Genomic DNA, 14,103 nt, shown 5'->3' on the forward strand with positions numbered 1-14,103 from the left:
AGTGATGGAGCAGACCCTTCACATACGAGTATCAGCACAGATGTATCCATAGTTCTGATGCTGTATATACACCAACTACACTTTTTTACCACCGTGACAGCCTCACGATCATGATTTCTCATCCATATTGCATTGGATTTGTTATCAGGCAATTCGTAGATACAACCACATTGCCCTTGGCTGGTTTGGCTTCCATGCTTTCTTTCAAATGTTTGCCATATGTGTTTTGTGTGCAAAACACGTGTTAGCACATGTCGGTTGTTCATGGATTTATCCTCTGCTCACACTAACCTTGCTGGACGTAAACAGGTGTGATCCAACACTGTGGATGAAATCTCCCTGATCAAAGGGGGGTTCATGATCCTGAGATCTTGATCTGCTGTGATTAGAGAAGATTGGATTTTCAGACTGAAACAACTGGGTTGGTAATTGTGTTAAATAATGATGCTGTGCGTGTATGTATGTGTGTGCATAGTTCTCCAGCAGTGTGAGCATTCACATCACTGACAGACACCACCTCTTGTTTTAAAACCCATTGGGAAATTTCTCCAGCCGGACTCCCACAGGAGGGTGTATTTACAGTACAGTAAACGTCTAATTAGAACCTGCAGTCCGCGTGAGTGGAATGATTAATGTCTTCCATTTGCTACCTGTGCCGGTGTGAATATGGATGGAGGTGTCAGGTCCCATCAGCCTCTGTATTAATCACATGGCCTGATAGCGGAGCAGAGTTAGCTGGCTGTTCTTAGCCTTATTGGCTTCTCAGTGTGATCGCTGCCCTGCTGAGTCATATGGTTGTTAGCCGTTCAGGGCCGTTCAGGGCCGCCTCCCTGTGGAGCAGAGGAGGTGAGTTGGCCCCCTTATATGCCTCATGCACCATGGACCAAGGCACAGTAACAGCTCAGTACAGTAAGCAAGGCGGGGGCAGAGTAACCTCCCAGTAGCTGAGTCAACCCGAATGCTGCACCTAGCCCCAATTACCCTCCACCTGTGCCTTAAATCAAAGAGGACACACCCTGCAGGTTCTGCTGATCTGGATAAGACATCACACACACACACACACACACACACACACACACACACACACGCACACACGAGCACGCGCGCACATGCACACACACACACACACACACACACACTCTCTCTCTGACCCACATTTTGGACGTGACAGTCGGGGGGGAGAGGAGAACCCGCGGGCATGGCCCCAGGTCTCCTTGTCTTAGTTAGACGGCTGGAGCACAGAAACAGAGAAACAGAGAGAGAGAGTGTGTGTGTGTGTGTGTGTGTGTGTGCGTGTGTGTGTGTGTGTGTGTGTGACAGACAGTTGTGGCCAGTGGTGGAGGGAGACATGACAAAGCTGCCGTGGACCTCTGCTGCTAGGGATGTTCTGAATCATGCCGTGAAGGATGCAAGAGACACAGGCTCACACCGGCTCAAAGAGCTCCCTGAACAGCTCATCTCTCACTTCACCCATGCAATTAATGCTGAATGTGGGAACTAACCCTGGCAAGTCTTCCTCCCTCAGAGACCTGACAGATGCACAGTAACAGATAACACAAACAGCTTGTGAACTGTGTCCACTGCAACACACACACACACACATATATATACACACACACACACACACACACATCCTGGAATTCTACTTCCCCAATGGAGTGGTAAAGTAAGTTTGGAAGCAAGCACGCCCAGGGAAGACATATTATTTTTGTCAATCCCTGTATCTTAATCCAAGATTAAGATTAACTTGGTTCATCAAGCACATTCAATTCCCAAAATGAAGATGCATATATCTCTGCTTAACCACTGTTATCATCTTTTGAAAATTAAAGTGGTTCTTTACTCTATAGTGCTATCAAAGTAGTTTTTCCACACACTCAAAGCCATTATCAAGAACACCATAAGGAGAACTCTCTCCCCATCGGGGGGACCTTCTGCTATTTTTCACTATGAAATTGCTGAGCTGCTTTTCCCAAATACATTCTTGCGTTAGCAGCTAAAGCTAATTATTCAAGAGCGTTTATTTTTTAACAAGAAACAAGTCTTAGACTTTATAATCCCCCGCCCCCCCCCCCCACACACACACACACCCTTAGACAGATTCCTGAATCCCACAGACTAAATGGAATGTCTGCTTATGCAACTCACGCAGCAAACAGTGGGGCACCTCAGAGCACTGTCTGAATGAATAATGACACTGTCTTTGTGTTTATTTTCTTCACTTTTAGTCATACGTTTCTTGCTGATAAGGCTATGGAGAGGATTAATGAGTAATGGTGCATATTTACAATAGTAACAGATCTAGGGGTCACGTATGTAACCTAGGTTTTCTGAAGGAGGTGAAGGAGACCCCTCATTATGGGACATGCACTCTGTGCACCTACCCGCTAAAAACCCTATTCAATCACACCTGTACAGGCTGAGGAAGCTTGCAGTCATGTAGGCCTGCCTAGTACCCAGCCTACAAAGGCTCATGCATGGTACTCTCATTTATTCTGCGAACCACTCTCCACAAGCTCAGTGGGAGAGGGGTAATGAGATGAGGGGTCTTCCTCATCTACTTCAGCGAATCTAGGGGTTACATACGTAACCCCTTAGTTCTCTTTCAGTCGATTCGATTGGACCCCTCACTATGGGATTGTGCAATCGATTGCCTGGTCCTAACAGAAACCCGTACAGATAGGAGGTTCCCCGTCTACATCACACAGACTCCAAACCAGCACTCAGGGCAATGTGCGCCACGGAGGGCGCGGTCACGTCCAGGCTGTAAAACCTTTAAAAGTTATGAGGAGAAGCCCAGCTGGCTTCAGTACACATCTCTAAAACAGGGCTCATGACGCCGTGGGTGGAATGCGCCCAGATGCCTAAAGGGGACTGCGATCCCCGCCAATTGTAAGCCTCAACAATGATCCCAACAATCCAACTGGAGAGGCCCTGTGCAGACACAGCACTTTCCTTGGCAGGAAGGAAAGTCAATAGGGGCCATGTAAACACGTATCATCTCTGATGTTGTACTGTACATTCTGAAGGATCCTCATTCCCTCTACAGAAGTCCCACAGGCTGGATAGTCTTTTGTGTTCAAGTCCTCTTTTGTCTGAAGTGGTATCTATACAGTATGCACACTGGCACACAAGAGTATTGGACACACATCACGCCAGTGCAGTGCCTGCAACACTTGACCCCCCGCTATGGCTGGTGGCACAGTGTGTGCCGTGAACAAAGAGATGTGGATGTAGGTCTACCATTTAGCTAGTAACAGACAGAGGCGTCGTGCTCTGTTCAGCAAAGACAAAGAGGAATTCATCCTATCTTACAAAGAGAGTGTATGTTTTTCTCACGACCTCCTAGCAGGTGTATTTGTGAGGAAACTATTAGAAGTCAGCCTGGTGCATGACAGAAACAGCTCTCCCCAGATTAAGCCCCTAATAGTTATGCTATGTGTCCTGGCTGCACTACTGAGAGACATAGCCCAAGAAAAAACTCCCTGACTCACTAATCTTAAAGACAAATTGTCTTTGCCTGGATAACTCAAAAAGTCACAGTAAAGGTACAACCCAGTGTCACCCAGGGACATGTTTATCAAGCTCACTGCACCTTATTGAATGACAAACATCACTCCGCCCAATAGGAGCTCTGAGATTATGCCCAAAGCCGGCCAACGGTATGGACTTCCTGCGGGGGCCAGACAGATAAATGGAGGGAGGAAATCTCAGTGGTCAGGCATCAAGGTGGGACAGGGAAAACAAAGACAAACACTTGGGGACCAATGGCTGTGTCTGCTCAGGCCGATCAAGAGATAAGGCAGCAGTGGTGTAATGGATGGGGAGGTGGTGTGGGGCCCGGTGTGTGGGCCCTGATAAACATGAAGACAACATGGCCACGAATGCCAAATACAGTTTAGTACATGGTTGCGTCTTTTTGAGAGCAGCTCCGTGCTCACATCTGGCCTCTCAGGGGAAGTCTCTTGTGTGCAGCATGTGTTTCTGAATTAGTTTGGTTCAAATGTTCAAACAGATTCATACTGTATGACAGATATTGAATTTCCATTATTATATTATGAGTATAGATCCCATGTCCCGAATGAGTACCAGTATCATGTTTCCTGGGTTGTACAAATCACCTGCAACTTCACCCTCCCACGACTCAAGGACAGCTGGTCAATCTCAATAATGGTGGAGAGTGGAGTGTTTGGCACTGGACTTGAAGCCAGAGCGTAGGGGGGGGGGTTTACGGCCTACTTTGGCCTTCTGCTGTTTTACCCTTGAGAGAGCATCCTCTCACAGCTCCTCGGTAAAGATAATCACCTGTGGTAATGGGTATTAGATGACCGCTATCAAAAAGGCATCTATAATGGGCAACAACTCCTAGCCAATCAATATAGTCCAATCGTCATGGAAACCGATTATTGGAGACATCCTCGGAGCCCCATTGGTCCCATACATTGGAGGGAGCATAACGTCAATAAGTGTAAACATTTAGTCTGTGCTTTCGTCTGTGGTGGCTAGATAACCAGGGAGGTCAGTGCACGAGTCAGCTCTTTCAGTCCACAGTGGCGAGGCTGCGATTAGTGCTATTGGATTTAATTTGGTGCTCCAGCGGTGGGCGGGAGTCAATTGGGGTGTCCTGACACCAGACGCTAATTTATTCGGTGTTGCGGAGGAATTACACGGGCTCCCGCCTGCATCGGCAACAGCTCGCTCTCATTTCCTGCTGTTGAAAAGAAGCAGCCCTGCGCACTGCTATTGGGTTATCTGACAAGAGCAGTTGTAATCCTCCCCTCAACGAACCCACTCCCCCTCCTCTCTCTCTCTCTCAAGACTGCTTCACTAGTCATGCATGACATGGGCTGGGAAAGGAGAGAAAGAAAGAAAGAGAGAGAGAGAGATGATGTTGTTGTTGTTGTTGAAGTTGTTGTTTGGGCTGTTATCTACGCGCCTGTTTACTGTCTGTCGTTAATGTGAGTGACCTTGACATCACGCTATATGCCACCTCTGATAACATCAGAGGAGCCGCGTGATGAACCATTAAACGTATGCTTCTGTTGCCATACAGAGTCACTTGCATTACCTTGTCCCCGGGGTCAGAGGTAGGAATACTGCTACAAAGAAGCAGTTGTTCGTACAAAGATATGTTTCCCACTCTGTGCCATCTATAAAGACCTAGTTGTCTGGCGGAAAGTTTCTTGACCAAGTTTCCCGACCAACTTTCTACAACAGTTTAGGACTGATTACAGAATCCCCCTGTAAATACCCCACCAATTCTGGGTTAAACTGAAATGTTGACCTGATGACTTCTCTTTCAGTCCAAATTCCTTTCACTGTCAACACGGTTCAATCCTTTCCCTCTCTCTGTGTTTCATCTTTTGTGAGGATTTCTACCCCTACCTCCAGGCCTGGGAGGATTAAGCCTTTTCTGACTCACTTTCTCCCTCCTTTAGATCTTGCAAAGGCATACCAATCGACATCTTGAGAAGTCTTTTAATCTTGTAACAACATAATGACCCATCAGGGTCACACTATCAAGTTGCTCTGACACGTGAAGATATATGGATTTTTTTAGCGTTATTAATAACACATTAATTACACAATGGCAACTGCACATCATTATCTTTGAACTACATTCATTTTTAAACATGTTCCATTTCCTTGTATTGCAATTTAATAATTGTTTCACTGCACTGTATCCGCAATTATCATGCACAGCTGCTGTAATTAATTACGCAATGGTTAGTAATTACATTGAATAAGGTCAAAGCAGAGCCCATATCAGCATTCTATCTTCAAAAAGTTAATATAGCTGGAGCCCTTTGCACAAAATCATTCTCTCTCTCTCTCTCTCTCTCTCTCTCTCTCTCTCTCTCTCTCTCTCTCTCTCTCTCTTTCTCTTTCTCTTTCTCTTTCTCTCTGTAAGTCTGGTCCTCGTATTCTCTTCCCATGATCCACCGTATCTGATTCCTAATGGACATGTACTGTATGGTGACATGATGAAGGGCTTTATAATAGGTCCACTTCATGGCTCTAATTGCAGGGAACATAATGACTTACAGCAATGAACCCCAGAGCCAAAGTGCTTCTCCAGTCAATAATGTGACCATTTCAATCTGCCACAGAGGGAGAGAGAGAGAGAGAGAGAGAGAGAGAGAGGCAGGCAGGCAGGCAGGCAGGCAGGCAGGCAGGGACACCCTCCGGTAGCCTAGACTGACCATTGTGTTCCATATGGCAATGTGGCTGTGTTCCAATATCCAAGCTCACATACTGTATCACTGTACCTAATACATACTAATCGGTGGAGGCTGGTGGAGGGAGGAATCTGAAGACGGGCTCATTGTAATGCATGGAGCGGAATGATACCATTCTTTATTCCATTCCCTGCATTACAATGAGCCCTCCCTCCGATTTCTACCTCCACCAGCCTCCCCTGTACTAGATAATATTCTGGTGTGGATATTGTGACAGTATGAGACTGTGTTTGACTCCTTGTAAGTACAAGGTGAGGCTGTGTCTGTCCTAATGCTGGTATTAAGTCAGGACGATAAAAAGCTGTGTCTTCCTGCATTCATATCAGTGTGCCTCACGATTGTAATAAGACAATCTCACCCGGTGCCTATTGGAGACTGTCTCACCTTGTTAGCACCTACCTTTCTCACTGCTTCACAAGAAAGGGGCTACATTTCACGTAGCGTTAGCACATAGCCGTGTCTCTCTCTGTGTTAATCCTGGCCTCTGTCTGTCAGGACAGCGGCGGCGCGGTGGACGAGGCTGAGAGGCCACATTTGTGGGCATGTGGTGTGACAAAGCGAGCACGCGGACGCCCAGCCACGGACCCAAAACCATATTTGATTTGAAGGCTGAAAAAAATGCATGCTCTGTTGGCTTTAAGGCAGAGGCAGAGGCAGAGGCAGCCAAAACCACGACAAAGCGGACAATGTTGCATACTGATGAGTTCCAGCCGACTGCTGTCTGATCATTAGGGAGTGTGGGCAGAGATTAAAAGTTTACACTGGGCTCATCCGCATCAGTTGCACTTCAGATGCTCTTCTTATTCACTGGCTCTGGGTTTTTCGGCTGGCTGCGGAAAAATATCACTTTGCCACATGCCTGGGGAAGGCATGGGCAAGGCAATCTGGGTAAAATCACCGTCTAACCCCTCTCGAGGGAAAACGTTTTTCCTTTGACTTACATAACACACCTACATTCTAGTTTCTGCGCACATGAGGTAACTGTCTTTAGCAAGAAATATGACAGAATTGGCAAAGATGCTTATTTTGCCATCTCATCAGCTCTACACCTTAACAGATCTCAGGGAAAGTTGTGCTGAGTCTTCACATGTGGTAACGGGATGGTTGTTATGCATGTTTCATCTCGTTTAGGCAGGGAAAAGGTCAGATGCTGTGCCGGGTGAAATGGGCCAGGAACCATCCGTCACATCACCCAGGGCCTGAGGTGTCAGCCCTGCCACGGACACACTGGATCTTCCTGGAGAGAACATCAGTAACACTGTCACCTCTACCTCCGTATATTCAGGCTCAGATCTAATGTCCATTCAAGCCCTCGCCTCATACCGTTGTCGTGGTCCATGTTTGTGGTGTATTTGGTCAGTGGAAATGCATGCGTGCCCCATTTTGTGTCCTCATTCCCTCCTGTTTGCTGAAAGCCACTGAGGCGAACAGACTAATATTGATAGAAGAGAGGAAAGTTGGTGTGCTCTGTACAGAATGAGTCTGGAGTGATTGTGTCTGGCTCTACAGCGGGCTATTGAACTCAGATAAGCCAATGGGTACACAGCCTAAGAAAATGTTGTGTGCACCGGGATTCAACAGTAACAGTCTATCAAAATGAATATTCCTATTTTTGAGTCTCAACACTGAGTCTCTTTCAAGGCTGTTTGAAGTTTCATAACTAGAAAAAAGTGATTTCCAAAAATCTTTTGTGTTCACCCACATTCGTATCGACTTGATGTTCTTTTGAGACATTTATTTTGTGTGAGTTGTTGCAGGCTGCCTTCATGGCAACGATGGATGATGAAAGCTAACCTTCTGTTCAACTGTGTTTCCCTCCAACACCCAACTTGGCCCTCATCTTTTACTCATTACCTCACGTGAGCGTCCCATCTGTCCCATCTGTGTCTCCTCATCAGCATACCTTCATTACTCTATTCTGTCGGTCAGAAAGGTGTGTGTGGGGACACGCACACACACACACACACACACACAGTACGCACACACACACACACACACACACACACACACACACACACACACACACACACACAGTATATCTCATCCACTGTTCTAATCCCCTCTACAATGAGTGATAACAGAGTGTGTGGTTCACTGAGCCCTAGTAAATGTCCTGGCTGGTCAGAGTATGTTGCCCCTCCACAAGGGCCCTATCGCCTCCGTTGTCTCCTCCCCCAGGATATCTGGGCGTGGTTCTCTCTCTCTCTCTCTCCACCGGTCTCTCATTTTCCTTCATGTCACTCTCTCCCATCCCCCTTTTTCCCTATCACTTTCTCCAGTCTCTCCCTCCTACGACCCTCTCTCCCCCTCCCTCTCTCGCCATATTTCCCCACTCTCCCTCTCTTACTCAGCACTCCTCTCTTCCCCTCTACACCCCTCGATCTCCCTTCCAATCTCCCCTTAACACCTTAATCTTTCCCTCCCCTCTCTCCGGTCTATCACTCTGTCCACATCTCTTTGCCTCTATGCCCCATGCTCTCTCTTTCCTTCTCCTCTCCTTCTCCTTCACTCTATATTCCTTTCCCCCTATGTCCCTTGCTTGCTCTAGTCCTCTCTCTGCCTCTCTCCTTCTCCTGCCCTCCACCTATCACTCCCTTCCACAACCCTCTCTCCTTGCCCCTCACACTCTCTTTCCCGCCCCTCTCTCCTCCCTGCCTGGGTGTGAGCTGCTGATTTCTCTGAGGAGGTGCTGTCAGAAGGCTGCTCCCCAGGGCTAAGGGGCTGCTCCCCCTGCTCCCCCTGCCCTCCCTGCCCTCCCTGCCCTGGGTTCACAGAGTTAAGGCTCCAGGATTATGCAGATCCTAATTCCCTCCCGCTCACACCTGGGGTTGACAGGGCATGAAATAGGGAAAGCGTTCACTGCAAAACTTTCTGTCTACTTGGAGAGAGAGAGGGAGAGAAATAAAGGAGGCGGGGAGAGGAGATAAAGCGACAGGGAGAGAGAGGGAGGGAGAGAGAGAGAGCAAGAGAGAGAGAGAGGGAGGGAGGGGAGAAGAAAAGGGAGAGAGAGGGAGCCAGAGGTGTGACTGCTGTGTCTGTCACTCCAGACGAACAGTCTAAATGGGGACAATAGCATGGCACTGTTTTTATACAATATTCAATCAAGCGTTGCACACCAGCCTGGCAGACTCATTTCCACACTGCAGGTCTGAAATATCATATCATGAGGACAGTTTTTCTGAGGAGGTCTAAAGAGTACAGTACAATCTGAAGGTTACTGTTGAAAGGGTTCCCAGGTTACAACATGTACTGTAGGGTTTTGTTATGTTCACTTTATATATCACATATAAACAGCTGGATGCTCCACAGGTAGTTTAGGTCATAAAGAGGTTTCCTTCGTACAGCTCTCATTCAACTGTGTTTAATGGTGGGGGGAAATATCTGTTATGTAAGGTAACATTCAGTACTACATGTCAGGTGTAGAAAAAGGAGAGAAGAAACAAGAGAAACCTGTTCATATTCAATCACAAAGCATAACGAGGAGAGAGCATTTGTTAACCCTAACCCTAATCAAATCCAAGAAAATGTTGATGTCTTACAATTTACAAATCTTCAGTATTCTACTCCCTTTGTTGTCATGACTCTCTTGTAACTGTTAATTGTTTATTTTGTTTGTCTTCCTTGTTAACCATTCAATCCCCTGACCAGCTGGTTCATTAACCTTTTCCCTCTGCTGTATGTTTTTGCCTCAGTTGTCAACATCAGTTAAATTCATATTCAACCAATATTTGTGTACTGTAGAGCTAATATGTAGATTAGATTTAGTTTGACGTGGTCCATACTGTATGAAGCTGTCTCAGATAGCAATGACCTGTTAAGTCTCAGTTCCTGTAGTTGGTCCAAACTACACCTTTCCTCCCTTTGCATCCTGACATCCCAAAGTTGAACTAACATAACCATGTATAACAGTGACACAGTCCCACAGCCAGTCACTACTACTCATTATGTCCAAAAAAATTACAAACAGTACACAAGAAAAAAGGAAACAACAGCTATAAATGCAAATCAGACAGTCCACAAACCACGAAAATATGTCTTACCTGATAAAGCCACCTTGAAAAAAGCAGAAAGACAAGACATATAGAATCCTTATGACCTGTGGGAGCATTCTCTGACTCTCTCAGTCCCCGTTGAATAACTTGCTGAAATAATCGGAGGAATTATCAAATCCACTGAGCAGCCTGTGAGACTGGGCATGGGCAAGAGGAAGGCATAGTCTCTCAGAGTGATCCGAGCTTGTTCTAGGGGAAACTTCTCCCCCCTCCCACCAAGTCCACAGGGCTGTAACAATCCACAATAGTCTCTTCCCTTAGTTGTCAGAGCAGGAGTGAACAGTGTGTCACTGGGCATGTGTGTGTGTGTCAGTGTGTGTTTTTGAAGGGGAGTGTGTGCTTTTCTCCTTCTTTCTCGCTCTTTTTTATGGCCAGCTGCTCGCTCCAGGAATTATAAAGGGGAGGATTTAAAGGGACAGTAGCATCTTTTTGAGGGGAGACAGACGGCATGCAATTAGCTTCAAGTGGGGGAGATGTGAATGGGAGGTCGGGGGAGGGAGAAGAGGAGCCTACGCATCATACAGGTTGGTGGTCATTTGAGCACTTAGGTGGAGAAAAAGCACTTTCTCCATTTCCTTCCTTTTTTTATTGAAATGAAAATATCAGGAGGAAGGAGGCTGGGGGGGGGAGAGAGAGAGAGAGAGAGAGAGAGAGAGAGAGAGAGAGAGAGAGAGCGAGAGAGAGAGAGGGAGAGAGAGAGAGAGAGAGAGAGAGAGAGAGATAGAGAGAGAGAGAGTAAAATAAAAATCTCTACACTTGACTGTTGGACAATGAAAAGGAGATTGTAACCCTTGATTTACATCTAACAGCTGACAGAGTACATATCTGTCAGTTTTATACAGCTGTAAAGTATAGAAATGGTGAGGTGTGTAAAAAGAGTAGTGGGTCCTTGGGGGTTAAAATCTATATTTCATAATAAAGCCACCAGTGGGGGCTAGCTGTTCACAGGACACCCACAAGAACAGTGTCAATTTCACATTCTGTTTATACACTCCCATTTTCTTCTGATACCCCACTTGGAGCCCTGAATCCCAATCTGAACAGCATCTCGTCATGTATAGTACTTTGAAGAGGAAAGAGAGGGAAGAGAGAGAAAGAGACCCGGGGAGATAACAGAATGCTCCAAGGATCCATTAACGGTTTTGTAAACTGAAGATCAAAGGCTAGAGCTCGACATGACACATCACTCACGGGGCCGGACCATCAAATTGCCTTCAGTTGCAGTTGTTCATCTTCCTAGCAGGTTCTGCTATGCACACCAATGCCTTCCTAAGGAGATAAAGGTCTCGCTCTATTTTAATCTTTTTGAGGGGGTGGGGGGTGGGGGGTGTAGGGGGGGGGTGTAGGGGGGGAGCAGGACAGATTAAACCCTCACCTTTTACAACTATCTGCCTGTTCCTTCTGCACTAAAGCCTGCCGCTTATTACAGATGCATTAGATTCTGCTCTGTGAATGACTGGGAAACGTAAATGCTGGCAATCACAAGCTTTTCCATACTCACTCACTCACTCACTCTCTCCCTCCCTCTCTCTCTCACTCTTTCTTTCTTTCTCTCTCTCTCTCTCTCTCTCTCTCTCTCTCTCTCTCTCTCTTTCTGTGAATATGATGATTTTGGAAAGAAAACCTCTTATTCTATCGTCCTTATAACTGTACGGTCTTTTAGCTGCCGAAGGCGCTCATCCTTAGGGTGCCTACAGACATAGTGGAAGGCAGGAAACATCAACATTTGAATATTGTGAATATGAAAATGTAGCTTCAGCTGTCACTGTTGTGTGTTCCCTGATAGCTGAGGTGGAGGCTTCATGTTTTTACACAATTGTAACTCCCCACTGGCCCACCTCTTCCATTATGCCTGGTAGTTCTGGCCAACAGCTGAAACCATGGAAACGAGCTGGGATGGAGGGCAGGGAGGGGGTATGGGAAGATGAGGGAGGTGGAGCCGGATGGGTGGGGTTGGACAGTCTGAGTGGGGGGTGATGGTGGAGGTGGGGTGGAGGATAGGAAAGAAGGGCAGGGGGAGAAGTAGGACGAGGGGGGTGGGGGGTGGAGTGGGTGGAGGTGAATTTAGAGAGAAGGGTGGGGGAGGGATAGAGGAGGAGGAGGGGGGTTGGGGGGCGGAGGGGGTGGAGGTGAATGTAAAGAGAAGGGTGGTGGAGGGATAGAGGAGGAGGGGAGGGGGGGTTGGGGGGCGGAGGTTGTTGTTGTTGTTGGCAGCAGCGAGCTGACAGCATCATTTTCTCCAGCGCAGAGCTTGCACACCTACAGTAGTGGCTGCCGGAGCAGAGCCCTAACAGGAGTGCTGACATCTGGGGCCGTGGATACATCTGTCACCCACCAGAGACAGACCTGACGGGGGAGAGGAGAGGAGCACAGCGCACACCAAATATAGGCGAATACTAATGGCGCGTGACATCTCTGCCCCATTGGCTGGCACGCCACGGCCGCAAATCAAGTAATGAATTCTCCCATTTAGGCCCGGTGGCTGTTGCTGCTGTTATGTGCCCCTCCACACATTGTCTCACGTCAGATAGCTCGACTTCGTCTGCACTAATCTGTCTCGTATCTTGCAAACCTTGGTCATGGGATAGATAAAAAGTAGTCCGGCAAAAATGTGCTGTCATATCGTTACCTGGGTTACAATGTTTAGACTACTCGTAACTGAAACAATACATCTGTCAATTATTCTCATGTTTTTTTTGTTTTTTTTTACAGCGAATGTCTTGACCTTGAAACTAACAAAGAACTTTGGTGGTTGAAGGTGCAGCCGTTATTTAGTTTGAAATGTAGATGAAAACTAGCAGAGATTGTTCAGTGAGCCAGCCAGCTGAGCTACTTACTATTCACACGAAACAAAATGGGTGATTTACCACAGCTGTGCAAACTTATTCTAAAAGTGACTTCATTATTGTGACATCATCAAAACTTTGAAGTTCAACATCTGACAAGAGGAGCCCAAGAGACGTCACTGCCCACCAAGAGGCGGAACGTAGCGCAAGGCTGTGAGTGATCCTATTCATTAATAAGATTCAGCAGTTTACAGCAGTGTTTCGACTCAGGGAAACTAAATCTAACAGGAACGTCAACAGACAGCAGTAACAAACATGCCACATGATGAATGCTGTTGTAAAGGTAGAGCCAGCTATCCTATCCATCACATTCCAGATATAACAGGCGGAAAGGTCACTCTCCAGCTGTTGTAGTCCCTCTCACTGCCTCCTTCGCTCAGACCCCAACGTTAATATAACCACGCTTGCATGTGCTGTGCCACTGTGTGCTTGGCTAATTGATACAAAATGGACACAATACAATGGAATAATACACGGCACACAACCGTGCCTGATTTCCAAAATAACAACAGAATGTATTTCACGTGAAGGTTGTTGGTTATCAGCTATCTCGGTTGTTGTTGTTGTTGTTGTTGTTGTTGTTGTTGTTGTTGGGTCGTACACAGAGAATGGAGCCTCACAGTGGGATTTGGTGCACCTGTTTGGACCCCTTACTGCCCTGAGATTACGGCTCACCTCTGCACATAATCCCTGTTTAAAGCCCCCCTATAAGGGATTGATCTGTGGATGTCAGACTGTGTTTGTGGCTAACCTCCGCCTTATCCCTCATAACAGACTAAACACCACAGATGCCAGTTTAGCTGAATACAAAAGGGTCTGTGCAGCGATCCATGTTGTTCATCGCCTAAAGAGGAGATTATCGTCACAGTCGAAGAAACTGACATTAAGATGGGGTTAGAGTGACGTATATATTTTTGTCTAACTGTTACCATAGTAGGGGTGTGTGTTGTACTGTGTATGCAGGAG

General features: G+C 46.8%; 1 protein-coding gene across 1 annotated transcript in view; it reads right to left on the reverse strand.

Moving 5' to 3' along the window:
- Nucleotides 1-10,362, reverse strand: part of glra4a (glycine receptor, alpha 4a) — a gene marked incomplete at its 3' end in the record, with an annotated part of 33,117 nt that extends 22,755 nt beyond the window's left edge. The window contains exon 1 of the mRNA XM_083686855.1: nt 10,280-10,362. Within this exon, the coding sequence (XP_083542981.1) occupies nt 10,280-10,347 (68 nt within the window). The 5' untranslated portion in view covers nt 10,348-10,362. The remainder of the gene's footprint in view (nt 1-10,279) is intronic.
- Between the last annotated feature and the right edge of the window lie 3,741 nt (nt 10,363-14,103).

This window comes from Argentina silus, assembly GCF_951799395.1.
Source record: "Argentina silus genome assembly, chromosome: 15".
Lineage (NCBI taxonomy): Eukaryota > Metazoa > Chordata > Actinopteri > Argentiniformes > Argentinidae > Argentina > Argentina silus.